At 49.9% G+C, this 27,082-nt stretch overlaps 1 protein-coding gene and 1 long non-coding RNA gene across 2 annotated transcripts in view; both read left to right on the top strand.

Moving 5' to 3' along the window:
* Positions 1 to 20,659, top strand: part of LOC135947647 (uncharacterized) — a 47,582-nt gene extending 26,923 nt beyond the window's left edge. Inside the window, exons 4-26 of the mRNA XM_065496524.1 lie at positions 10,673 to 10,882; positions 10,975 to 11,153; positions 11,255 to 11,343; positions 11,410 to 11,493; positions 11,552 to 11,698; positions 11,756 to 11,866; positions 11,922 to 12,258; positions 12,314 to 12,700; positions 12,934 to 13,625; positions 13,678 to 13,972; positions 14,133 to 14,396; positions 14,463 to 14,900; positions 14,974 to 15,225; positions 15,298 to 15,644; positions 15,708 to 16,147; positions 16,223 to 16,541; positions 16,612 to 17,119; positions 17,255 to 17,719; positions 17,787 to 18,035; positions 18,098 to 18,355; positions 18,487 to 19,212; positions 19,275 to 19,373; positions 19,430 to 20,659. Coding sequence (XP_065352596.1) covers positions 10,673 to 10,882; positions 10,975 to 11,153; positions 11,255 to 11,343; positions 11,410 to 11,493; positions 11,552 to 11,698; positions 11,756 to 11,866; positions 11,922 to 12,258; positions 12,314 to 12,700; positions 12,934 to 13,625; positions 13,678 to 13,972; positions 14,133 to 14,396; positions 14,463 to 14,900; positions 14,974 to 15,225; positions 15,298 to 15,644; positions 15,708 to 16,147; positions 16,223 to 16,541; positions 16,612 to 17,119; positions 17,255 to 17,719; positions 17,787 to 18,035; positions 18,098 to 18,355; positions 18,487 to 19,212; positions 19,275 to 19,373; positions 19,430 to 19,708 — 7,175 coding nt within the window. The 3' untranslated portion in view covers positions 19,709 to 20,659. The remainder of the gene's footprint in view (positions 1 to 10,672; positions 10,883 to 10,974; positions 11,154 to 11,254; positions 11,344 to 11,409; positions 11,494 to 11,551; positions 11,699 to 11,755; positions 11,867 to 11,921; positions 12,259 to 12,313; positions 12,701 to 12,933; positions 13,626 to 13,677; positions 13,973 to 14,132; positions 14,397 to 14,462; positions 14,901 to 14,973; positions 15,226 to 15,297; positions 15,645 to 15,707; positions 16,148 to 16,222; positions 16,542 to 16,611; positions 17,120 to 17,254; positions 17,720 to 17,786; positions 18,036 to 18,097; positions 18,356 to 18,486; positions 19,213 to 19,274; positions 19,374 to 19,429) is intronic.
* On the top strand, positions 2,809 to 10,315 carry LOC135947650 (uncharacterized). Its single transcript, XR_010575698.1, has 3 exons — positions 2,809 to 4,029; positions 4,436 to 4,515; positions 10,246 to 10,315. It is a non-coding gene; the product is annotated as an uncharacterized LOC135947650 (long non-coding RNA).
* Positions 20,660 to 27,082: the final 6,423 nt, after the last annotated feature.

The raw sequence follows: 27,082 nt of genomic DNA, 5'->3' as shown, positions 1-27,082 counted from the left end.
ATGACAAGGATGAGCACCTCGCGAACGTTCTGCCCGCCCGCCTCGGTCGTCACGCGCCCGCAGGGCGGCAGGCGCCGCGGGGACCGGAGGTCCCCGCGGCGCGCGCAGCCGGGAGGGCCGGAGGCCCGGAGGGCGGCCGCGAAGCGGCCGTCGGCGCGCGCAGCGCCAAGCGTGCAACGCTTGTTCTACCATACTAATACGCGACGGTTTGAGGCGTTTTCCGAATCAATTCGGTCCGAGGGCGGTTTCCGGACCCGCCCCCCGAGTGGCCGAGGAACCCCCGAGGAGCCGCCCGCCGGGCCCGTAGGGGCCCCGCAGGGGCCCCCGACGTAGGAGGCGTCCCTATCTTCCTGTGTAAAAAAATCGGCAATTCGGCCCCGATCAACCCCCAAACCCGGGTGGCCGACGCGGGGGGGTGCACAACCTAGATTCCGATGGGCAAAACCGCCATCTTGCCCATAGGCGAATTAATAAAAAAATAAAACCGAAAAAACACTCTTTACGGGCATTTTGCGGCGACGGGGGTTGCAGGGGGAGGACGGGGGTGGCGGCGGGTTCGATCTTATTCAGAATTTTGCGGCGAACACGCAGAACACCGGTTTTTGATCGTAGCACGAACAGGCGCAAAGTTATTCCCATTTAAAGTGGAAAAAACGCGAAATGGACATTCCACAATTTCGGTTTTCGGGGCCTAGCCAGGGCCCTGTGGGACCCAGGACGGACTTTGAGGCACCAAAAAAATCGTTTTAGCGGGGCGCATCTGGGCATACCCACTTTTGCAAAATCCGACCATTTTCAAAAAAACCGCGCGACTTTGAAGTTGCGAATTTTTGCCAAAGTCAAAATTTGTGAATTTCAATCGCGATTTCCGCCAAAACCAGAGTTTTCCCAGATATGGCACCTATGCCCAGTTGCTAGGCACTAATTGGGGAACATTTTGAGAGCATTTTTAAAAATTATAACCGTCACGTTTTCCATTTATCTTCAATTTACCCCTTTTTTACGGGTTTTTTCCACTTTCGAAAATCGTGGAAATTTTCCGGGACAAGATTTCGAAAAACCCAGCGATCAATTTACGCAGAATTTATCTGCGGTCATTTTGAGACCAATTTCGAGGCGATCCGCGGAAAACTCGGACCGCTGAAAACTTTTGAAATCGGAAAAACGTGGTTTTTCGCACTTCCGCCATAAGCGCAACACGCCAAATTGGAAAATTCGCCAAATTTCCCACGGATCGACCCGAATCGAGATCGTTGCGAATCCGCAGCATCCGCATTCGTGCTGCCGGTCTGCAAACCAAATTTGAGCCTCGTACTGCCCATAGAAAAATTAAAATTGGCATTTTTCTTTATTTTCGTGCATTCTGCACGCGAGCGTGTGTGCACAGCGACGGCCGTCAATTCGCATCAATTCAACCGCTGGACCGATTTCGACCCGCGAGGTCTCTTTAGATTCGTCTCGACCAGCCATGAAACCTGAGCTACCCTGACGACCTTTTCTCAGGGTAGGCCACCCTGAGATCGTCATCGGCGTGACTTTTCTTGATTTTTTCAACGCAGTCACCGCACTTAGAACTTCAGACACGCAGTTTCGTTTGCTGCCGCCCAGCTCGCCGTACGCAAGCTCGGTTTCGCTCGGCCGCAAAGACGGTTTTCCTCTCGAATTTGAACGCGCAGGCGGATTTTGACCCACGAGGTCTCTTTCGAATCCTCTCGACGAGCCCATCAACCTGACCCACCCTGAGGACCTTTCTCAGGGTAACCGATCTGAAATCCGCCCAGGACAAACTTTTCGCGAATTTTTCAACGCCGCCCACCTCTCCGACCCCGCCGCTCGCCATTTCGCAGACTCTCGGCGGACGCCCGCTCGGCGTTGCCGCCCGCTCGGCGTTCGCCGCCCGCTCGGCGTTCGCCGCCCGCTCGGCGTTCGCCGCCCGCTCGGCGTTCGCCGCCCGCTCGGCGTTCGCCGCCCGCTCGGCGTTCGCCGCCCGCTCGGCGTTCGCCGCCCGCTCGGCGGTCGCCGCCCGCTCGAGGCGCCCCCGCTCGGCGTTCGCCGCCCGCTCGGCGTTGCCGCCCGCTCGGCGTTCGCCGCCCGCTCGGCGTTCGCCGCCCGCTCGGCGTTCGCCGCCCGCTCGGCGTTCGCCGCCCGCTCGGCGTTCGCCGCCCGCTCGGCGGTCGCCGCCCGCTCGGCGGTCGCCGCCCGCTCGGCGTTCGCCGCCCGCTCGGCGTTGCCGCCCGCTCGGCGTTCGCCGCCCGCTCGGCGTTCGCCGCCCGCTCGGCGTTCGCCGCCCGCTCGGCGTTGCCGCCCGCTCGGCGTTCGCCGCCCGCTCGGCGCTCGCCGCCCGCTCGGCGTTCGCCGCCCGCTCGGCGTTCGCCGCCCGCTCGGCGTTCGCCGCCCGCTCGGCGTTCGCCGCCCGCTCGGCGCTCGCCGCCCGCTCGGCGTTCGCCGCCCGCTCGGCGTTCGCCGCCCGCTCGGCGTTCGCCGCCCGCTCGGCGGTCGCCGCCCGCTCGAGGCGCCCCCGCTCGGCGTTCGCCGCCCGCTCGGCGTTGCCGCCCGCTCGGCGTTCGCCGCCCGCTCGGCGTTCGCCGCCCGCTCGGCGTTCGCCGCCCGCTCGGCGTTCGCCGCCCGCTCAGCGTTCGCCGCCCGCTCGGCGGTCGCCGCCCGCTCGAGGCGCCCCCGCTCGGCGTTCGCCGCCCGCTCGGCGGTCGCCGCCCGCTCGAGGCGCCCCCGTCCGGCGGTCGCCGCCCGCTCGGCGCTCCTCCTGCCACGAGTTCGCGCCGAAGGCGCGTGCCGCCTCTCAATCTGGACTTTGACCCGACTCGGATTGATTTATAAAGTCGGCCAATATTACGTGCCGAAGGCACGTACCATCTTTCATTCGGGATTTCCAATTTAAATGAGTTAGATTTGACATTAATCCTGATTCTAAGGTGGTTTCCGTCCGTGTGTTAATAAAATTTCTTTTAAAATTCATAGAAATGTCTGAAAAAGTATGAAAAACAGGCATCTCAGGGCGAAGTACCCTGAAAAAGGTCGTCAGGGTACAAGAAATTTATGTGCCTCGTCGAGATGATTTTTTTGAGGCGTCGTGAGTTAAAATCCGTTGATCCGTTGAATTGTTTCATAAATAAAACCATTTGTGACAGTCTTCCGAGCCGAGCCGAGCAACAGTGAAAACCGAATTTTCCGAATTTTAATTTTTCTATGTGCGTTAGAAACTTCAAAAATGGTATGCACATCGGCAGCATGCATGAGTGTGCGATTTGGGTCCTTTCGGGGGAAAAAATTGCGTTTTTCTATTTAATTTTGGATACTTGCAAGCGCCGTCGTTTCCAACAAATTCAAAGAAATGCTAACAGCGTCAAAACCGGTTGCATTAAAAAATTACCGGTTTTTTCATAATGCCAAGCACAATTTAAATTCTTTTCAGCCTCAAAGCTGCCTGTTTGTAATTTATTTTGAGTTGTAAATATTAAATAAACCTTCTTTTACCAATTAACACCAGTTTCGTCTTTATTCGCAACGATTTGAACATAATTCACGATCTCATTCGTACCGGTACGAAGCAGCGCGCACCAGCGCCACCGCTGTTTTGCAGCAACCGCCGCGACGACTGCGATTTGCTTTGTTGACACAGCAGGTGCCTGAAGTGCTTCAAAGTTAATCTCGATTTTTCCCATCTTTTCTGACTTTTCCGATCCTTAGCGAGTGTTTTAGTGATAGTGAGTGTGTGCATCGTGTTAGTGAGAGTGCGTTTCATCGAGTGTAGCGTGTTTTAAGTGCGAAATTCGTGAGAAGAAAAGTGCCCCGTGTGTGTTGTGATTGCGTGTGTTGTGCGGCCGAACGCAAATTCGGCGGACATTTTCGAGTGAATCGTGCCGACGCGAGTGTTTCTGTGTGTTTTGTGAGTGAAAAAGTGAGTGTTTCAGTGAGTGAATAGTGTTTTTCAGTGAGTGCAGTGTTTCATTGTGCGACAAAAAGTGTTAGAACTTCTCATCGCAGCCGGAGACCACGCAGCCGCATCCCCAGGTTGGTGTTTCATTTTTGTATTTTTCATCATTTTTCGGCGGTTTTTCATGCCATCTTGCCTGTATCCACACTCGCGTACATAAACTACATTATCTGGCAACCTATTTGTCAGTTTGAAACCAGTTTTTCGGCCGAAATATTGCTACTGAATTTTTGTTTATGTGCGCACACACGCCGCTTCTCGGCTGGCCATTCGTGCATATAGACAAAAATTCAGAATCAAAATTTGAACCGAATAACGGTCTTGAAGTGGTCAAATAGGGTGTAGGATGGTGTAGTTTATGTCAATTTACATGGAGATTCTCAAATTAAGGTGGAATTACATGCATAATTCGCCAAAAACGATGAAATAAAATCGCGTGCTGCCTGTATACATTTAAATTAACCGAATTTCTTTCATCAACAGCGAGACCGAGGACAGCCGACGAGGACAGCAGACCACCGTGACAGCAGCTTTGGACCTTCGGACCAGGATCGCCGAACAAGGTAGGTGTTTTTATGTCAATTTCGAACGTTTTGTTACGCGCCGGTTTAGAATGCACCACAGGATGCCGCCCGTTTTAAATGTGGTTTTATCGTTAATTTCGCCGCCGCCGCCGCGTCCGCCGCCGCCTTTCGACATCGTACGACATTGTGTACACGCCGCCCTTTCGGCGACACTCGCCGGAGCCACCTGGCAATATATTTAAATTCTTTTCGGCCGTCACGCCTCGCTTTAAATTTTTTGATGGCCGGGAAATTGGCCAGCAGTGTTAGGAAATTATTTACTCCCTCCGCGGAAAGGAGGGAGCCGCTGTAAAAATTATTTTTGAAGGAATTTCTTAGTAAAACAATTTTTGCTGGCCAGGGAATTGGCCAGCAGTGTTAGGAAATTATTTACTCCCTCCGCGGAAAGGAGGGAGCTGCTGTAAATTTTTTTTTAAAGGAATATCTTAGTATAACAATTTTTGCTGGCCAGGAGATTGGCCAGCAGTGTTAGGAAATTATTTACTCCCTCCGCGGAAAGGAGGGAGCCGCTGTAAAAATTTTTTTTGAAGGAATATCTTAGTATAACAATTTTTGCTGGCCGGGAAATTGGCCAGCAGTGTTACGAAATTATTTACTCCCTCCGCCGAAAGGAGGGAGCTGCTGAAAAATTTTTTTTACCCTAAATTTAGCATTAAAATAATTTTTGCTGGCCAGGAAATTGGCCAGCAGTGTTAGGAAATTATTTACTCCCTCCGCGGAAAGGAGGGAGCTGCTGTAAAATTTTTTTTTAAAGGAATATCTTAGTATAACAATTTTTGCTGGCCAGGAAATTGGCCAGCAGTGTTAGGAAATTATTTACTCCCTCCGCGGAAAGGAGGGAGCCGCTGTAAAAATTTTTTTTGAAGGAATATCTTAGTATAACAATTTTTGCTGGCCGGGAAATTGGCCAGCAGTGTTACGAAATTATTTACTCCCTCCGCGGAAAGGAGGGAGCCGCTGTAAAAATTTTTTTTGAAGGAATATCTTAGTATAACAATTTTTGCTGGCCGGGAAATTGGCCAGCAGTGTTACGAAATTATTTACTCCCTCCGCCGAAAGGAGGGAGCTGCTGAAAAATTTTTTTACCCTAAATTTAGCATTAAAATAATTTTTGCTGGCCAGGAAATTGGCCAGCAGTGTTAGGAAATTATTTACTCCCTCCGCGGAAAGGAGGGAGCTGCTGTAAAATTTTTTTTTAAAGGAATATCTTAGTATGACAATTTTTGCTGGCCGGGAAATTGGCCAGCAGTGTTAGGAAATTATTTACTCCCTCCGCGGAAAGGAGGGAGCTGCTGAAAAATTTTTTTTACCCTAAATTTAGCATTAAAATAATTTTTGCTGGCCAGGAAATTGGCCAGCAGTGTTAGGAAATTATTTACTCCCTCCGCGGAAAGGAGGGAGCTGCTGTAAAAATTTTTTTTAAAGGAATATCTTAGTATAACAATTTTTGCTGGCCAGGAAATTGGCCAGCAGTGTTAGGAAATTATTTACTCCCTCCGCGGAAAGGAGGGAGCTGCTGTAAAATTTTTTTTTAAAGGAATATCTTAGTATAACAATTTTTGCTGGCCGGGAAATTGGCCAGCAGTGTTAGGAAATTATTTACTCCCTCCGCGGAAAGGAGGGAGCTGCTGTAAAATTTTTTTTTAAAGGAATATCTTAGTATAACAATTTTTGCTGGCCAGGAAATTGGCCAGCAGTGTTAGGAAATTATTTACTCCCTCCGCGGAAAGGAGGGAGCCGCTGTAAAAATTTTTTTTGAAGGAATATCTTAGTATAACAATTTTTGCTGGCCGGGAAATTGGCCAGCAGTGTTACGAAATTATTTACTCCCTCCGCGGAAAGGAGGGAGCTGCTGAAAAATTTTTTTTACCCTAAATTTAGCATTAAAATAATTTTTGCTGGCCAGGAAATTGGCCAGCAGTGTTAGGAAATTATTTACTCCCTCCGCGGAAAGGAGGGAGCTGCTGCAAAAATCTTTTTAGAAGGAATATCTTAGTATAACAATTTTTGCTGGCCAGGAAATTGGCCAGCAGTGTTAGGAAATTATTTACTCCCTCCGTGGAAAGCAGGGAGCTGCTGTAAATTTTTTTTTTATTCCAAATTTCATGTTAGAAAAATTTTTGCTGGCCGGGAATGTGGCCAGCCGCGTTAGGGAATCAATTACTCCCTCCGCGGAAAGGAGGGAGCTGCTGACAATTTATTTTTAGAAGGAAATTCGCGTTAGAAAAATTTTGGCTGGCCGGTAATGTGGCCAGCCGCGTTAGGGAATCAATTACTCCCTCCGCGGAAAGGAGGGAGCTGCTGTAAAATTTTTTTTTAAAGGAATATCTTAGTATGACAATTTTTGCTGGCCGGGAAATTGGCCAGCAGTGTTAGGAAATTATTTACTCCCTCCGCGGAAAGGAGGGAGCCGCTGAAAAATTTTTTTTACCCCCAATTTCGCATTAGAATAATTTTTGCTGGCCGTGGAACTGGCCAGCAGTGTTAGGAAATTATTTACTCCCTCCGCGGAAAGGAGGGAGCTGCTGTAAAATTTTTTTTTAAAGGAATATCTTAGTATAACAATTTTTGCTGGCCAGGAAATTGGCCAGCAGTGTTAGGAAATTATTTACTCCCTCCGCGGAAAGGAGGGAGCCGCTGTAAAAATTTTTTTTAAAGGAATATCTTAGTATAACAATTTTTGCTGGCCAGGAAATTGGCCAGCAGTGTTAGGAAATTATTTACTCCCTCCGCGGAAAGGAGGGAGCCGCTGTAAAAATTTTTTTTGAAGGAATATCTTAGTATAACAATTTTTGCTGGCCGGGAAATTGGCCAGCAGTGTTACGAAATTATTTACTCCCTCCGCGGAAAGGAGGGAGCTGCTGAAAAATTTTTTTTACCCTAAATTTAGCATTAAAATAATTTTTGCTGGCCAGGAAATTGGCCAGCAGTGTTAGGAAATTATTTACTCCCTCCGCGGAAAGGAGGGAGCTGCTGCAAAAATCTTTTTAGAAGGAATATCTTAGTATAACAATTTTTGCTGGCCAGGAAATTGGCCAGCAGTGTTAGGAAATTATTTACTCCCTCCGTGGAAAGCAGGGAGCTGCTGAAAAAATTTTTTTATTCCAAATTTCATGTTAGAAAAATTTTTGCTGGCCTGGAATGTGGCCAGCCGCGTTAGGGAATCAATTACTCCCTCCGCGGAAAGGAGGGAGCTGCTGACAATTTATTTTTAGAAGGAAATTCGCGTTAGAAAAATTTTGGCTGGCCGGTAATGTGGCCAGCCGCGTTAGGGAATCAATTACTCCCTCCGCGGAAAGGAGGGAGTTGCTGACAAAATTTTTTTTAGCTGAAATTTCGCATTAGGAATATTTTTGCTGGCCGGGAATGTGGCCAGCAGCGTTAGAGAATCATTTACTCCCTTCGCGGAAAGGAGGGAGCTGCTGAAAATTTTTTTTTGCATGAAATTTCTTAGTAAAACAATTTTTGCTGGCCAGGAAATTGGCCAGCAGCGTCAGGAAATCATTTACTCCCTCCGCGGAAAGGAGGGAGCTGCTGTAAAAATTTTTTTAACTGAAATTTCTTATTAGGAATATTTTTGCTGGCCGTGGAATTGGCCAGCAGCGTTAGAGAATCATTTACTCCCTCCGCGGAAAGGAGGGAGCCGCTGAAAAAATTTATTTAGAAGGAATTTCTTAGTCAAACAATTTTTGCTGGCCAGGGAATTGGCCAGCCGCGTTAGGGAATCAATTACTCCCTCCGCGGAAAGGAGGGAGTTGCTGACAAAATTTTTTTTAGCTGAAATTTCGCATTAGGAATATTTTTGCTGGCCGGGAATGTGGCCAGCAGCGTTAGAGAATCATTTACTCCCTCCGCGGAAAGGAGGGAGCCGCTGAAAAAATTTATTTAGATGGAATTTCTTAGTTAAACAATTTTTGCTGGCCAGGGAATTGGCCAGCCGCGTTAGGGAATCAATTACTCCCTCCGCGGAAAGGAGGGAGTTGCTGTAAATTTTTTTTAAAGAAATTTCTTAGTAAAAGAATTTTTGCTGGCCAGGGAATTGGCCAGCCACGTTAGGGAATCAATTACTCCCTCCGCGGAAAGGAGGGAGTTGCTGACAAAATTTTTTTTAGCTAAAATTTCGCATTAGGAATATTTTTGCTGGCCGGGAATGTGGCCAGCAGCGTTAGAGAATCATTTACTCCCTCCGCGGAAAGGAGGGAGCTGCTGAAAATTTTTTTTTGCCTGAAATTTCTTAGGAATATTTTTGCTGGCCAGGAAATTGGCCAGCCGCGTTAGGGAATCATTTACTCCCTCCGCGGAAAGGAGGGAGTTGCTGAAAATTTTTTTTTGCCTGAAATTTCGCATTAGGAATATTTTTGCTGGCCGGGAAATTGGCCAGCCGCGTTAGAGAATCATTTACTCCCTCCGCGGAAAGGAGGGAGCCGCTGAAAAAATTTATTTAGATGGAATTTCTTAGTTAAACAATTTTTGCTGGCCAGGGAATTGGCCAGCCGCGTTAGGGAATCAATTACTCCCTCCGCGGAAAGGAGGGAGTTGCTGTAAATTTTTTTTAAAGAAATTTCTTAGTAAAAGAATTTTTGCTGGCCAGGGAATTGGCCAGCCACGTTAGGGAATCAATTACTCCCTCCGCGGAAAGGAGGGAGTTGCTGACAAAATTTTTTTTAGCTAAAATTTCGCATTAGGAATATTTTTGCTGGCCGGGAATGTGGCCAGCAGCGTTAGAGAATCATTTACTCCCTCCGCGGAAAGGAGGGAGCTGCTGAAAATTTTTTTTTGCCTGAAATTTCTTAGTAAAACAATTTTTGCTGGCCAGGAAATTGGCCAGCAGCGTCAGGAAATTATTTACTCCCTCCGCGGAAAGGAGGGAGCTGCTGTAAAATTTTTTTTAACTGAAATTTCTTATTAGGAATATTTTTGCTGGCCGTGGAATTGGCCAGCAGCGTTAGAGAATCATTTACTCCCTCCGCGGAAAGGAGGGAGCCGCTGAAAAAATTTATTTAGAAGGAATTTCTTAGTTAAACAATTTTTGCTGGCCAGGGAATTGGCCAGCCGCGTTAGGGAATCAATTACTCCCTCCGCGGAAAGGAGGGAGTTGCTGACAAAATTTTTTTTAGCTGAAATTTCGCATTAGGAATATTTTTGCTGGCCGGGAATGTGGCCAGCAGCGTTAGAGAATCATTTACTCCCTCCGCGGAAAGGAGGGAGCCGCTGAAAAAATTTATTTAGAAGGAATTTCTTAGTTAAACAATTTTTGCTGGCCAGGGAATTGGCCAGCCGCGTCAGGAAATTATTTACTCCCTCCGTGGAAAGGAGGGAGCCGCTGAAAAAATTTATTTAGAAGGAATTTCTTAGTTAAACAATTTTTGCTGGCCAGGGAATTGGCCAGCCGCGTTAGGGAATCATTTACTCCCTCCGCGGAAAGGAGGGAGCTTCTGGAAAATGTTTTTATGCGAAGATTTGCACAATTTTAATATTATTCCCACTAATTTTGTATTTTAATCAATCTCTTTTGAAATAATTCTATGACCAATATGTCTAATATTTGCAGGACAAACGTGCAGCAGCATTTATGATATTTTAATATTAATTTCTTCATCTCTTTGAATTGCTTCCAGGAAATTAATTTTTCATATTATTTTTTGATAACAAATGTTTTAACTGCATTTCTAATGTTTAGCCCTTTTCTTTTGTTAATTGTTTTTTTAGATGCCGAGGCCAAAGAAATCCCATCGCGGTCGTTTCCAGAAGAAGGCCAAGAGTGCCACGACAGCTTCAGCATCTTCAGTCCAAACTCAAGGGACTGAAGAAGCTGCAGAGACCAGCACCGTCAACACTGGGTCCCAGTCAGTGTTCAAAAAGCCTGCTCCAAGACCAAAAACCGCCACATCCAGCGTGTCGAGTCGAGACACTTCATCGTCTTCGACCTCAGCTTCGGTGTCGTCGCGTGCGCCTGTCGAAGGCCTACCACATCAAGTAGAGCAGATCGACGTTGGCCAGTGGTTGGTGAGCGGCCAATACAACACAGAAACCAATCAAGGTGACATGATTTTTATTTAAATATAATAATTTCTTCCTCAATTCAACTGCTTCCTCAATATTTCATGTTCCTTTGTTCTTATGCTTTTTCTTTCAGGTGGTCAAAGAGGACGTGGACGTGGGCGTGGACGTGGACGTGGACGTCCAAAAAAAACAGACAAACGTCCCCAATCTTGGCGGAGCCAGACCCCAAGTGCGAGTGTCTCCGAGCCCAGTTTGCCACCACCAGATGATCAAGTAGATGATGAACCTCAAGAAAGTGAAGAGTTGGCGAGGAGCGACCAAAACAACGGCGCAACTATTCAAGGTGACATGATATTTTATTAAATCTGTTATTATCTAACTGAATTCAAGAGCTTTATTATTTAATTGTCAATTTTTTCTTAATTTTTTGTTCAGGTGGGCGAAAAAAAGGAGGTCGCCCAAAAAAGTCTGTCAAGAATCCTGGTTGGTTTCGTCCCAAGACCCAGAGTTCCAGTGTGACCCAACCCAGTTTGCCGGCGCCCGAGGTACCACTTGATGATGAACCCCAAGAAAGACAAACGCCAATGAATCGGCCAGCTCCACCAAGGGAACTGGTGAGTCATATAAATATTATGAAATTAATCCATGTACTCAATTTTTCCCATTGTTGTGACCAAATTTGATGACTCAATTTTGCAAATTTTTCTCATTCCAGCCAACAGACATGGCAGGTCTGGCGCGGTTGGCGAACACGATTTTCATGGAGAGAGTCGCCGCTGAGTTAGCCAGGAGGCTGGCAATGAGGTAAATTTCAAATTTTTTTTTCAAACTGAAAACGGTAATTGAAAAATAAACTTTTAAATTTCCCAGCCAAGAGGATGCTCCAAATGCGCAGCCTGAGGTCGTCGCTCAGGAACCAACACAGCCACGACGATCCAGGAGGATTGCCACCAGGTTGGATTTCTGTATTATGAGTTTGAACTTGATTTTACCACTGTTATAACTTTTGCAGGTCGTCAGCGTCATCTACAAGAAGCGACGCCGCTCGAGCTGACCCTGTTCCGGACGATCAGGAATCCGAGGGAAACCGCAGGAAACCCAGGGGAAGGAGTGCTCCCGCTGCTGCGGGGCAAACCAGTGCTCGCAGGGGCAGACGAAGGTAACAATTTTGATAACTAATGATTTCGATTAATTTTGACATTGATAATTTGTTCAGCGGAAAAGTTCAACATGAAGGAGTTCAACTCGATGACGACGAGCACCCTGAGCCTGCAGAGGTCGTGAGAGATCCGGCGCGCCGCCGAACATCGCGCCGCATTTCAAGCCGGTTTGTTAATAATAATCTTTAATTTTTAACATCATTTTATTCAAATTTTTTCCAGTTTGTCAGCTGCCTCATCTGTCAACACTTCCGATACCAGCCTGGGAGGTGTGGCCGACGCGGGTCCAGTTGTCGCTGCTGACGTCCAGGTCGTCCAGGCTCCTGGCGGCCCTGGCGGCCCAGGTGGCCCTGGCGGCTCAGATGACCCTGGCGACTCTGGCGGCGACGACGACAACGGTGGACCTGCTGATGCCGCTGACGGAAGTGAGGGTGAAGCCGCTACACCAGTTTTGACGCCTGAAGACCAGCAAGATGCGAACTTTGAGCCACCTGAGTGGGTGCGGAGACAAGTTGGGCTCCCAATTCCTAGAGCTCCAACTGTTCCCATCGTGATCCAGGTATTTTTTTTATTGTAAACTGTTTGCAGCTACTTTGAACAAACTTGAATTTCAGCAGGACAACCACGACTACCACCCTGACCCGCGGCGGCCAGCTCAACCTCCAAGAGGTCTCCGAGGGGAGCGAGACATCCGCAATTACAACAGGGCAGTTCGCGAGGGCACTTACAACGCAGCGCGAGGACCGCTGCCCGACAACGTCCAAAGATTTCCGCTCGGGACCTTTGGCGGTGACCCCGACAACGACGGCGGGATCTACAGGTGCCGCCACTGCCGGGCTTGGTTCTTCCCAGCAGAACTCACTCCTGATGACATCGCACGAGGTCTGTACACTTGCTGCACGAGGGGAAAGGTTCCCATTCTTCCCGCTGAAGATTATCCTGAAGAGTTGGTGTTTGTGCTTCGAGATCACAAAAGACACGTCCGCACCATCAACCTTTTGGTGAGTTTATATTTATATTACTGATATTGAAAAATTTTATCAATCGCAACCTGAAATAACTTACCTGAAATCACCTGAAAAGAAAGTTAAAATAAAATTAGCGAACATTATAATTGAGAATTAAAAAACTAATTTTGCACTATTGACCTGAAGTTATTTTCGCCAAACCTGAAAATTGAAATATTTTAATTATTCGTGTCTTCATCATTGCCTTTGCTCTTTGTTGCTTTCAGATCGCCCCTGCTCAGTTCGAGGCCAAACGCGTGCAATTCCCAACGACACCAGGAAGACGCGCGCCAAATATCTACAAAATCCACGGCCAGACGCACGCCTACCTGCCACCGCTCGATCCCAGGCCAGCGGCGAACGAGGCGGGCACCGCAGCAGGCGGACGACCGGGAGTCCAGCAGCGCCGCAACTGCCAGCTGATTGGCTTTGTCACCCCCCAGAGGGTGGCTGAGCAGGTGGTCGGAGGTTTGACGCACCAAAAACCGCCAGAAGATGTCGTCGCCACAATCGTCGAGTACATGGAAGAAAACAATCCCTACTTCAAGATGTTCTCCCTGGCGCACATGTACATCGACGAAGAACTGAGGAACAACGGTACCGTGGGCGAAGTCACCATCGTCTTCAAGAATCCCAACAGAGACAAGGTCACCTTGCGCCACAACACCCACGCGCTGCCGGCAGAAGAGAACGAGGTGGCGGCACTCTTCGCGGCAGGTGGTGAGCCAGACGGTATGAACACCTTCGTCGTCAAAGATGGACAGCGAGTGCGCCTGAAGCCGACCGACCCGAACCGCGACGCCCTCGTCTACCCGTTGATGTACCCCAAAGGAGTCGTCGGTTGGCACCCGAACATCCAGCACGTCGGACCCAACGTCACCGCCACAAGAAATCGCGTCACGATGAACGAGTTCTACAAGTAAGTTTAATCCAATTCATCCATGAAAAACCACTAATGAAAAACTTTTCAGGTTCAAGATGTACCGGCGACGTCCTCTGCAGGTTGAGCTGAACTGCGGGACCCTGACGCAGCAATTCGTCATCGACCAGTGGGTCCGCATCAACCAGAACCGTTTCAGCTTCCTCGAGTACGGCTTGGACCAAGAGCTCATGTTTGCCTCAAGGAGGGACTTGGTGGAGTACATGGAGAAGATCGCGGACGACATGAGTTACGAGGTCGGCAGATCCGTCGTCCTGCCGAGGAGCTTCCAGTACGGGGACGAGGCGATGAAGACTCTGTTCCAACATGCCATTGCTTCCATCAAGGTAAATTACGATAAACAATTTGCAAATTCGTTTAAAATTCAATAATTTTCGATATAAACTTGAAAAAACCTGAAAAAATTTGTCCAATACTTATACAAACCTGACGAAATGCTAAGCTGAAAAGAAAAACATTAATTAAAACACTTTTCTTATGTTCCAGAGAACCGGTGTTCCCACTTTCTTCGTCACGATGACGGCCAACCCACGCGAGCTGGAGTTTGACGACATCCCAGGCTTCGACTCCAATGACGGCTCCCTCAACAGCGACATCGTGTGCCGGGCATTCTGGGCCAAAGTGCTGAAGCTGAAGAAGATGCTGCTGGACGATCAGGTAATGGGACACGTCACTAATTACATCTTTGTTACAGAATTCCAGAAACGAGGACTTCCCCACATCCATCTCATCCTGACGACCAGCTCACCGGTGAGTTTTAAGTCAAAACCTGAACTTGAATTTAGTTTTAATTCTTTGCTTCCATGTCTGTTTCAGTTGGTCAACCCTGGTGACGTCGATGCCTACGTGTCCACCTCCATCCCTGACGAACACCGCGACCCTGAACTTCATGACACCGTGAAGAGATATATGCTGCATCGGTGCACCTACCTCTGTGCTGGCGGCAGAGGTGGAGTCTGCAAGAAAGGTTTTCCTGCACCGTTCCGCGACGAGACTGTCCTCAACGACGGGCGCGGGTTCGTCCAGCTGAGGCGACTGGACGACGGACGCAAGATCAAAGTTCGGGGCAACGAGTATACCAACCAGCACGTTGTCCCGTACAACCCGCTCCTCCTGAAGACGATGCGATGCCACATTAACGTCATGCCCTTCGTGAACATGAAGCAAGTTCGCTACATTGTCAAGTACATCACGAAGGGCCCGGACATGGCGGTCATCGAGCAGACTGCGCGAACGACAGGGCATCGCATTCGGGTGAGTTTATCTCATTTCTAAAACTTTGAGAAATTTTGATGCTAACACTTTGAAATTTTTGCAATTGTTCCAGAATGCGAACCGGCTGACTCGTCGTGATCGGATGGCTCTCAGCATGGAGGTGCGCAACTACATCAGCGGCGGCGCCCCCAACGACAACGCCCAGGAGGCGGAGGTGGAGGCGGAGGACGACGACGACGACGAACCTTGCAACGGCATCCTCTGCGTCAACGAGATCAAGAAGACCTTGGATTGCATGTACACGACGTCCACAGAGGCAACCTGGCGCACTCTTCAGCTTCCCATGAAGGACATGTTGTTCACGGTGAGTTGAATCGACAATTTGTGTGCGCATTGTCTGAGTGTAATGTTGTTTGTTTTTCATTTTTTCCCACAGGTGTACGACTTGAAGGTACACACTGAGGAGGAGACGCCGGTCTTCTGGAGGGCGCGTGGACAGGAGGCGATCGTCGAGGCTGCCACACGGCCTCTCAAGAATACAAGGTTCCTCGGTTTCATGGACGTCTGCAGGAACGCGCTTGACCCTGAGGAGCTCGCCCTGCTGAACCGCATCAAATTTGTGGAGCTGCCTCAACACTACGTGTGGAATGACAAGGACCGCGTCTGGACACGCCGCAAGAGGGGAGGCGAGAAGATCATCGGCGTCGTCTCCACCGTCAGCCCCAAGAACATCCAACGGTACTGGCTGCGCGCCATCGTTCAACACAGAGCGTTCATCACCAGGTTGGTTCTTTAAAATATATAATTACCAATTTATTCTCTTCACGACCTTTCTTTTTTTCACAGCTACCAGGACGCCAAAACCGTTGATGGGGTTGAGTACGCCACCTTCCGCGAGGCAGCTGTGGCCCTGGGACTTGCTCGCAACGACCTTGAGCACCTCAACTGCCTGCGGGAGGCGGCGGGGATGGAAGCGACGCCGTTCGCCATGCGCATCCTGTTTCTCCTCTTGCTCCTCCACGCAGCACCAGCAAGGCCGGCTCAGCTCTTCGAGCAAGTTTGGGAGAGCTTGGTCGGCGAATTCCACCTGAGACGCGACCCCGAAGGAAGTCGACTCCGCGTGCTGCGCTACCTCGCCAGGAAGCTGCTGCTCAACAACGCTCCCCTGGACGAGGAGCTGTTCGCGGAGATCAACATCGACGAGCTCCGCGCCACCATCGATGACGACATGACGGTGGACGAGGCAGTGGACGACGACGTCATCCCTGACGGTGCCGCTGTCCAAGGTGAGATTTCTTTTTCAGAATTTTAACTCGGAATTATATGTTTATTAACAATCGCTCCACCGACTTTGATTTCAGATCAGTACGACAGACTGAACGTCCAACAGCAGGAGGTGGTGGACACCATCATGGAGGCCGTGCTGGACTACTCGTCGCCCGACCACCTCGACCAGTGCCGGCTCTTCTTCATGGAAGGTCCAGCCGGCACCGGCAAGACCCACACGTACAGAGTCATCGTGCAGAAGCTGGCGCTGATGGGCATGTCCACCATCAACATGGCGTTCACCGGAGTCGCGGCCGCCCTTCTCGACAACGGACGCACCCTTCACTCTGCCCTTGGCCTGCCCATCCCTCTCACCAGGGACTCGGAGTCTCACCTTCAGCCCCAGTCTACAAAGTAAGAAATAAATGTGCAAACAATTTTTTGAATCTGAAAATAACCACATTTTGTGTTTGTCTGTTCGCAGCTACAAGTTGGTTCAGGGTGCCAGCCTCGCGATCATCGACGAGGTCACGATGGCGTCCGTGAACGCCTACAAGGCGGCGGACAGGCTGTTCACCCGAGCCAAGGACCCTGAGTCAACTTCGCCGTTTGGAGGCTGCCCGGTGCTCTTCGGAGGGGATCTCCGTCAACTGTGTCCGATCCCCAATCAGAACGAGACAGTTGACGAGATCCACTTCAGGAACTCCGAGCTGTTGGCGCAGTGCCAAGTTCTCCATCTGACAGAGAACATGAGGGCCAACGAGGACGAGCGCGACTTCGCCCAGCTTCTCAAGACCATCGGCGAAGGTTCCCACCCGTGCCCTCCAGAACTTCCCGAAGGTTCCTTTGTCGTCCCTGACGAGTGGATCCTGCCCAACAACAACCTGGACCAGTTGATCCACTGGACCTTCGGCGACGATCCGTCTGTTGAGGGCGAGGACTGCGCCATCCTGACGGCCAAGAACGACGACTGCAGGAAGATCAACAACCGCGTAAGTTTGAAACTGAATATTAGACTTGATATTTATATAAACTTGAAGGGAATTTTTACAACTTTGTGCTTCTTAAAATGTATTTCAAATTGTGATTTACATTAATGAATGTGTTTTATGTTCTTATGCTTTCAGATCTTGGCCAAGATGGCGGGACCTGAAGAGGTTTCAGTCCTGCTGTCCGAGGACAGCGTTGTCGACGACGATCCCAACAACCCTCTCGTCGACGACGGTGGAGACCTTCCCGAAGACCGCCGCCTCATCCAGCTGGACGAACTCCACATCCTGAACCCTCCCGGCCTGCCCTACCACGACCTTAACATCAGGGTCGGTGCCATTGCCATCATCATCCGAAACCTCGATGTCGCCAGCGGGATCGTCAATGGCACCAGGGTTTGCGTCGAGGACTTCACCAGAAACAGGGTCAGGGTGAGAGTTCTCAGCGGTGCCGACCGGATTAGAGGACGCGTCATCGAGCTGCCGAGGATCGAATTCGTCGGAGATGTCAGCCCGCTCGTCAAGATGAGAAGAATTCAGTTTCCTCTCAAGATTGCGTTCGCCATGACCATCAACAAGAGCCAGGGCATGACTCTGCGCAAGGTTAGTTGTTCATCAAACGTTGCAATCACATATATATTCTAACTTTGTTCTCCAACTTTGATTTCAGGTCGGCGTTTTTCTCCGCAGATATCTGTCCGACCACGGCAAGCTCTACGTCGCTCTCAGCAGAGTACGTAGAGCTCAGGACATCAGGATGGTGCTGTGTCCGGACGACAGGCAGGGACGGCATCCGGACACCGGGGCATGGTTCACCCACAACGCGGTCCGCCATCACCTGTGGAACCTCGAGGAACCGCCGGCACCACCACGGCCGGAAGAAGAAGTTCCTCCTCCTGTCCAGCTTTTCACAGGACATGTGAGTTTCAGACAAAAGGTAAATTTCCAAACTTTTATTGATCGTTTCTTTTCATTTTCCAGGACAACTGCGTTGTGGAGCCTGCCGTGTCTGATGATGGGCAGGATGAAGACGACGACAGAGAGGACGACGACGGCGAGGATGACGACGGCGATGACGACGACTACGACGACGACGACGACTACGAGATGGACGACGGTGACGAAGAGGACGAAGACGTCAACTGGCGACCGCCCCGCCCTTTGACCCCGCTGGAAGAGCCCGTCGACGCTGCTCAAGCTGAGTTGAACTTGGCCACCTTCATGGAGGAGCTCGCAGAGGTGAGAAATACTTTGACAAACCTGAAATATTATTTAACCTGAAAATTTAAACTAACAACATCTGAAAAGTTAGAAAAAACACCTGAAAAAAAGAACGCACTTGGTAAATAAAATCATCCCTTTGCTTTCAGCGCGACCGCGAACGTGGACGTCCACCAATGCCTGAAGAAGGATCGCCCAGGCAGAGATTTCAGCAGCGATTCTTCAGCCAGGAAGTGATGAACGAGTTCACGTTTGATGGCCGCGGCTCCCATCCTGATGACATCGCGGAGTTGGTCGACGAGGACGACGACAACTGGGAGCCGATGCCGCAAGAAGACCTGGACGAGCAGTGCGCCTCAGCGATCGTGCACGTCCTCCGTTCCCCGAGGATCACCAGCAACCTCAACACCCAGGAACGAGACGAGCGCCAGCAAGAGCACCTGATGGAGGTCTACTTTGAGGACATTCGACGGGAAAATGAACATCATCGTTCCCCGAGCGTCGCCAGCAACCTCAACACTCAGGAACGACATGACCGCCAGCAGGAGCGCCTGACGGAGATCTACTTTGAGGACGTGAGGCGGGAAAACGAACATCTCCAGATGCAGCCCCAAACATCACTGCCAACAGCCGACTGGAGGTCCCGTTTCAACAGTGAAGACTTCTTGGACGACGGCGCCGATTTCTCTGTCTTCACAAAGTTCGACGCTGAAAATCCAGCTAGCGTCGGCCACTTCAAGAAGATGGCAGAGCAGAGTTGGCTCAAAAGACATCCCAACTTCAAGATCTCCGAAACGGACCTTCGAGACGCCGGGCCTTCAACATCAGGGACCAGCAACAAAAGGGCGGCCGCGGTCTCCAACACGCCGGGATCGGTAAGACACTTTGAAATTCGCTTGCAATTCATACTATGACACTTTAAATTTTTCTGTTTCAGGACAACCCACCTCCACCAAAGAGGACACCGGCCAGGCTGAGATTGGACGACGAGGACAACGACGACTTGGCATCGTGTTTCCTGAGCTTGCAGTTGCAGGTAATTGATATTTGAATTACAATTTTGACAATTTAACTTACTCTATTCTTTTGCAGCTTCCAGAACTGCTCAACGAGGCTCTGCAAAACACAGAGGCTCGTGAACAAGCCGAGCGGTTGCAACACCAAGGAGCGTTCCTACCCGCCGCTGCCTTCCAACCTGAGTTCCTGGGCTTGCAGCGGACCGGGCAATTCGGCACTCAAGAGCCACAACTGCGCGCCAGGGAACAAGATCCTCGCCAAGTCCACTCGCAGCCTCCAGAGTCCGACTTCCTGAGAGTGATGACCCACTGGATGGAGGTAGATACCAGCTCGGAAGACGACCAGATGCAGTGAGTGATTCGACCCTTCGATTGACACTTTAGTTTGATTTCCTTTTTTTCCATGCGGCAAGTCGGGGTTTCAAGCAAATCAGCGCGGCGACCAATCGGATGAGCCAGCTCTTCACGCCACCAAGCGTTCACTTCTCTCTAGAGCGTCGGAGATCTTTAGAGATTTGGACGCTAGGTGGCGTGAAGAGCTGGCTCATCTGATTGGTCGCCGCGCTGATTTGCTACATATTACTTACTTTCTGACTTTCCGCTCATTTTCAACTTATATCCAATTTGTGTTTTATTTGAGTTTCATTAATTTCTTCTCATTCCTGTTTGAAATGTATCTTCCAACTTAAGAGCAAGTCGTGGTTTCAAGTAAATCAGCGCGGCAACCAATCGGATGAGCCAGCTCTTCACGCCACCAAGCGTCCACTTCTCTCTAGAGCGTCGGAGATCTTTAGAGATTTGGACGCTAGGTGGTGTGAAGAGCTGGCTCATCTGATTGGTCGCCACGCTGATTTACTACACATTCCTTACTTTCTGACTTTTCGCTCATTTTCAACTTATTTCCAATTTGTGTTTTATTTAAATTTCATTAATTTTTTCTCATTCCTGTTTGATAATATGTAACTTCCTACTTAAGAATTTATAATATTAAACTGTATTTGAAAAGCAACCTAGATTATTGTAACTTCAAACGACTGAATAAATAAAGACTTATTATTGTAATTCCTGATTAGACTTAGAATAAAGTAATTTAATTTGTAATATGTAATCTGCGATAGTTGTAATCGATGAGACTTGAATTAAAATGTTTAATTTTTGTGATAGAATTGACACTTCCATGTAAATGCACATAAAATTACTGTAAATTTATCGAATTGTATTAAACACATTGTAATAAATCGTAATAAGCAATCCTTTGTAATACTGAGACCTGAAATAAATTGCCATTGTTATTTTTTAAAATTAATTTCAACTTTTTAATTTCCTCAAAAAACCCTTCATAGTGCCAGTTTTAGAAAATTGTGAAATAGTATAATATTTAAAATCACCCTTTGATTCGTTTCCTTTCGCCCAGCTCGGCGCACGAAAGCTCGACTTCGGTCGGTCGAAAAACACGGTTTTTCTTGAGCAATTGAACGCGTAAATGGATTTTGACAAAAGAGGTCTCAAATGAAAGGTATCATCGAGCTTAACAAAATGACCTACCCTGACAACCTTTCTCAGGGTATCCCGACCTGAGATCCTTCCCGCAGCCAGTTTTTAACGCATTTTCTTCGATTTTGGCCACATTTGACTGTACCTGACGACGAAATTTAACCTTCAGCCATTCCCGACCTTCCCCAGGTCGCGCGACCTGATTTCTGCTTTTCGCCGGATTCGCCGGCTTTGAAACTGCCGTTGCTTCCTATTGTCACTTTGGCGTGATATCACCATCAATTTCGTCGTTTTCTTGCGATATTTGAGATTTCGACGACGCCGCTTCGGCGCCACGGTGTAATTTTCAAATAAATTCAACGGATCAACGGATTTCAGCCCGCGAGATCTCTATCAATTCGTCTTCGCTATCCCTTCCACCTAACCCAACCTGACAATCTTTCCAAGGGTAGGCCGACCTGAAATCCGCCCGGGACCAACTTTTCGCGATTTTTTTTAACGCCGAGGATCTCTCAGACCCCACCGCTCGCCACTTCGCAGACTCTCGACGCGATTCGCGAGAAATGACAAGGATGAGCACCTCGCGAACGTTCTGCCCGCCCGCCTCGGTCGTCACGCGCCCGCAGGGCGGCAGGCGCCGCGGGGACCGGAGGTCCCCGCGGCGCGCGCAGCCGGGAGGGCCGGAGGCCCGGAGGGCGGCCGCGAAGCGGCCGTCGGCGCGCGCAGCGCCAAGCGTGCAACGCTTGTTCTACCATACTAATACGCGACGGTTTGAGGCGTTTTCCGAATCAATTCGGTCCGAGGGCGGTTTCCGGACCCGCCCCCCGAGTGGCCGAGGAACCCCCGAGGAGCCGCCCGCCGGGCCCGTAGGGGCCCCGCAGGGGCCCCCGACGTAGGAGGCGTCCCTATCTTCCTGTGTAAAAAAATCGGCAATTCGGCCCCGATCAACCCCCAAACCCGGGTGGCCGACGCGGGGGGGTGCACAACCTAGATTCCGATGGGCAAAACCGCCATCTTGCCCATAGGCGAATTAATAAAAAAATAAAACCGAAAAAACACTCTTTACGGGCATTTTGCGGCGACGGGGGTTGCAGGGGGAGGACGGGGGTGGCGGCGGGTTCGATCTTATTCAGAATTTTGCGGCGAACACGCAGAACACCGGTTTTTGATCGTAGCACGAACAGGCGCAAAGTTATTCCCATTTAAAGTGGAAAAAACGCGAAATGGACATTCCACAATTTCGGTTTTCGGGGCCTAGCCAGGGCCCTGTGGGACCCAGGACGGACTTTGAGGCACCAAAAAAATCGTTTTAGCGGGGCGCATCTGGGCATACCCACTTTTGCAAAATCCGACCATTTTCAAAAAAACCGCGCGACTTTGAAGTTGCGAATTTTTGCCAAAGTCAAAATTTGTGAATTTCAATCGCGATTTCCGCCAAAACCAGAGTTTTCCCAGATATGGCACCTATGCCCAGTTGCTAGGCACTAATTGGGGAACATTTTGAGAGCATTTTTAAAAATTATAACCGTCACGTTTTCCATTTATCTTCAATTTACCCCTTTTTTACGGGTTTTTTCCACTTTCGAAAATCGTGGAAATTTTCCGGGACAAGATTTCGAAAAACCCAGCGATCAATTTACGCAGAATTTATCTGCGGTCATTTTGAGACCAATTTCGAGGCGATCCGCGGAAAACTCGGACCGCTGAAAACTTTTGAAATCGGAAAAACGTGGTTTTTCGCACTTCCGCCATAAGCGCAACACGCCAAATTGGAAAATTCGCCAAATTTCCCACGGATCGACCCGAATCGAGATCGTTGCGAATCCGCAGCATCCGCATTCGTGCTGCCGGTCTGCAAACCAAATTTGAGCCTCGTACTGCCCATAGAAAAATTAAAATTGGCATTTTTCTTTATTTTCGTGCATTCTGCACGCGAGCGTGTGTGCACAGCGACGGCCGTCAATTCGCATCAATTCAACCGCTGGACCGATTTCGACCCGCGAGGTCTCTTTAGATTCGTCTCGACCAGCCATGAAACCTGAGCTACCCTGACGACCTTTTCTCAGGGTAGGCCACCCTGAGATCGTCATCGGCCCGACTTTTCTTGATTTTTTCAACGCCGCCGCCGCACTTAGAACTTCAGACACGCAGTTTCGTTTGCTGCCGCCCAGCTCGCCGTACGCAAGCTCGGTTTCACTCGGCCGCAAAGACGGTTTTCCTCTCGAATTTGAACGCGCAGGCGGATTTTGACCCGCAAGGTCTCTTTCGAATCCTCTCGACGAGCCCATCAACCTGACCCACCCTGAGGACCTTTCTCAGGGTAACCGATCTGAAATCCGCCCAGGACAAACTTTTCGCGAATTTTTCAACGCCGCCCACCTCTCCGACCCCGCCGCTCGCCATTTCGCAGACTCTCGGCGGACGCCCGCTCGGCGTTGCCGCCCGCTCGGCGTTCGCCGCCCGCTCGGCGTTCGCCGCCCGCTCGGCGTTCGCCGCCCGCTCGGCGTTCGCCGCCCGCTCGGCGTTCGCCGCCCGCTCGGCGTTCGCCGCCCGCTCGGCGTTCGCCGCCCGCTCGGCGGTCGCCGCCCGCTCGAGGCGCCCCCGCTCGGCGTTCGCCGCCCGCTCGGCGTTGCCGCCCGCTCGGCGTTCGCCGCCCGCTCGGCGTTCGCCGCCCGCTCGGCGTTCGCCGCCCGCTCGGCGTTCGCCGCCCGCTCGGCGTTCGCCGCCCGTCCGGCGGTCGCCGCCCGCTCGGCGGTCGCCGCCCGCTCGGCGTTCGCCGCCCGCTCGGCGTTGCCGCCCGCTCGGCGTTCGCCGCCCGCTCGGCGTTCGCCGCCCGCTCGGCGTTCGCCGCCCGCTCGGCGTTGCCGCCCGCTCGGCGTTCGCCGCCCGCTCGGCGCTCGCCGCCCGCTCGGCGTTCGCCGCCCGCTCGGCGTTCGCCGCCCGCTCGGCGTTCGCCGCCCGCTCGGCGTTCGCCGCCCGCTCGGCGCTCGCCGCCCGCTCGGCGTTCGCCGCCCGCTCGGCGTTCGCCGCCCGCTCGGCGTTCGCCGCCCGCCCGGCGGTCGCCGCCCGCTCGAGGCGCCCCCGCTCGGCGTTCGCCGCCCGCTCGGCGTTGCCGCCCGCTCGGCGTTCGCCGCCCGCTCGGCGTTCGCCGCCCGCTCGGCGTTCGCCGCCCGCTCGGCGTTCGCCGCCCGCTCAGCGTTCGCCGCCCGCTCGGCGGTCGCCGCCCGCTCGAGGCGCCCCCGCTCGGCGTTCGCCGCCCGCTCGGCGGTCGCCGCCCGCTCGAGGCGCCCCCGTCCGGCGGTCGCCGCCCGCTCGGCGCTCCTCCTGCCACGAGTTCGCGCCGAAGGCGCGTGCCGCCTCTCAATCTGGACTTTGACCCGACTCGGATTGATTTATAAAGTCGGCCAATATTACGTGCCGAAGGCACGTACCATCTTTCATTCGGGATTTCCAATTTAAATGAGTTAGATTTGACATTAATCCTGATTCTAAGGTGGTTTCCGTCCGTGTGTTAATAAAATTTCTTTTAAAATTCATAGAAATGTCTGAAAAAGTATGAAAAACAGGCATCTCAGGGCGAAGTACCCTGAAAAAGGTCGTCAGGGTACAAGAAATTTATGTGCCTCGTCGAGATGATTTTTTTGAGGCGTCGTGAGTTAAAATCCGTTGATCCGTTGAATTGTTTCATAAATAAAACCATTTGTGACAGTCTTCCGAGCCGAGCCGAGCAACAGTGAAAACCGAATTTTCCGAATTTTAATTTTTCTATGTGCGTTAGAAACTTCAAAAATGGTATGCACATCGGCAGCATGCATGAGTGTGCGATTTGGGTCCTTTCGGGGGAAAAAATTGCGTTTTTCTATTTAATTTTGGATACTTGCAAGCGCCGTCGTTTCCAACAAATTCAAAGAAATGCTAACAGCGTCAAAACCGGTTGCATTAAAAAATTACCGGTTTTTTCATAATGCCAAGCACAATTTAAATTCTTTTCAGCCTCAAAGCTGCCTGTTTGTAATTTATTTTGAGTTGTAAATATTAAATAAACCTTCTTTTACCAATTAACACCAGTTTCGTCTTTATTCGCAACGATTTGAACATAATTCACGATCTCATTCGTACCGGTACGAAGCAGCGCGCACCAGCGCCACCGCTGTTTTGCAGCAACCGCCGCGACGACTGCGATTTGCTTTGTTGACACAGCAGGTGCCTGAAGTGCTTCAAAGTTAATCTCGATTTTTCCCATCTTTTCTGACTTTTCCGATCCTTAGCGAGTGTTTTAGTGATAGTGAGTGTGTGCATCGTGTTAGTGAGAGTGCGTTTCATCGAGTGTAGCGTGTTTTAAGTGCGAAATTCGTGAGAAGAAAAGTGCCCCGTGTGTGTTGTGATTGCGTGTGTTGTGCGGCCGAACGCGGATTCGGCGGACATTTTCGAGTGAATCGTGCCGACGCGAGTGTTTCTGTGTGTTTTGTGAGTGAAAAAGTGAGTGTTTCAGTGAGTGAATAGTGTTTTTCAGTGAGTGCAGTGTTTCATTGTGCGACAAAAAGTGTTAGAACTTCTCATCGCAGCCGGAGACCACGCAGCCGCATCCCCAGGTTGGTGTTTCATTTTTGTATTTTTCATCATTTTTCGGCGGTTTTTCATGCCATCTTGCCTGTATCCACACTCGCGTACATAAACTACATTATCTGGCAACCTATTTGACAGTTTGAAACCAGTTTTTCGGCCGAAATATTGCTACTGAATTTTTGTTTATGTACGCACTCACGCCGCTTCTCGGCTGGCCATTCGTGCATATAGACAAAAATTCAGAATCAAAATTTGAACCGAATAACGGTCTTGAAGTGGTCAAATAGGGTGCAGGATGGAGTAGTTTATGTCAATTTACATACAGATTCTCAAATTAAGGTGGAATTACATGCATAATTCGCCAAAAACGATGAAATAAAATCGCGTGCTGCCTGTTTACATTTAAATTAACCGAATTTCTTTCATCAACAGCGAGACCGAGGACAGCCGACGAGGACAGCAGACCACCGTGACAGCAGCTTTGGACCTTCGGACCAGGATCGCCGAACAAGGTAGGTGTTTTTATATCAATTTCGAACGTTTTGTTACGCGCCGGTTTAGAATGCACCACAGGATGCCGCCCGTTTTAAATGTGGTTTTATCGTTAATTTCGCCGCCGCCGCCGCGTCCGCCGCCGCCTTTCGACATCGTACGACATTGTGTACACGCCGCCCTTTCGGCGACACTCGCCGGAGCCACCTGGCAATATATTTAAATTCTTTTCGGCCGTCACGCCTCGCTTTAAATTTTTTGATGGCCGGGAAATTGGCCAGCAGTGTTAGGAAATTATTTACTCCCTCCGCGGAAAGGAGGGAGCCGCTGTAAAAATTATTTTTGAAGGAATTTCTTAGTAAAACAATTTTTGCTGGCCAGGGAATTGGCCAGCAGTGTTAGGAAATTATTTACTCCCTCCGCGGAAAGGAGGGAGCTGCTGTAAATTTTTTTTTAAAGGAATATCTTAGTATAACAATTTTTGCTGGCCAGGAGATTGGCCAGCAGTGTTAGGAAATTATTTACTCCCTCCGCGGAAAGGAGGGAGCCGCTGTAAAAATTTTTTTTGAAGGAATATCTTAGTATAACAATTTTTGCTGGCCGGGAAATTGGCCAGCAGTGTTACGAAATTATTTACTCCCTCCGCCGAAAGGAGGGAGCTGCTGAAAAATTTTTTTTACCCTAAATTTAGCATTAAAATAATTTTTGCTGGCCAGGAAATTGGCCAGCAGTGTTAGGAAATTATTTACTCCCTCCGCGGAAAGGAGGGAGCTGCTGTAAAATTTTTTTTTAAAGGAATATCTTAGTATAACAATTTTTGCTGGCCAGGAAATTGGCCAGCAGTGTTAGGAAATTATTTACTCCCTCCGCGGAAAGGAGGGAGCCGCTGTAAAAATTTTTTTTGAAGGAATATCTTAGTATAACAATTTTTGCTGGCCGGGAAATTGGCCAGCAGTGTTACGAAATTATTTACTCCCTCCGCGGAAAGGAGGGAGCCGCTGTAAAAATTTTTTTTGAAGGAATATCTTAGTATAACAATTTTTGCTGGCCGGGAAATTGGCCAGCAGTGTTACGAAATTATTTACTCCCTCCGCCGAAAGGAGGGAGCTGCTGAAAAATTTTTTTACCCTAAATTTAGCATTAAAATAATTTTTGCTGGCCAGGAAATTGGCCAGCA

Source organism: Cloeon dipterum, unplaced genomic scaffold (genome assembly GCF_949628265.1).
Source record: "Cloeon dipterum unplaced genomic scaffold, ieCloDipt1.1 scaffold_20_ctg1, whole genome shotgun sequence".
Classification (NCBI taxonomy): domain Eukaryota; kingdom Metazoa; phylum Arthropoda; class Insecta; order Ephemeroptera; family Baetidae; genus Cloeon; species Cloeon dipterum.
Note: the sequence above shows the minus strand (reverse complement) of the source record. Positions and strands in the feature narration are given on the sequence as shown.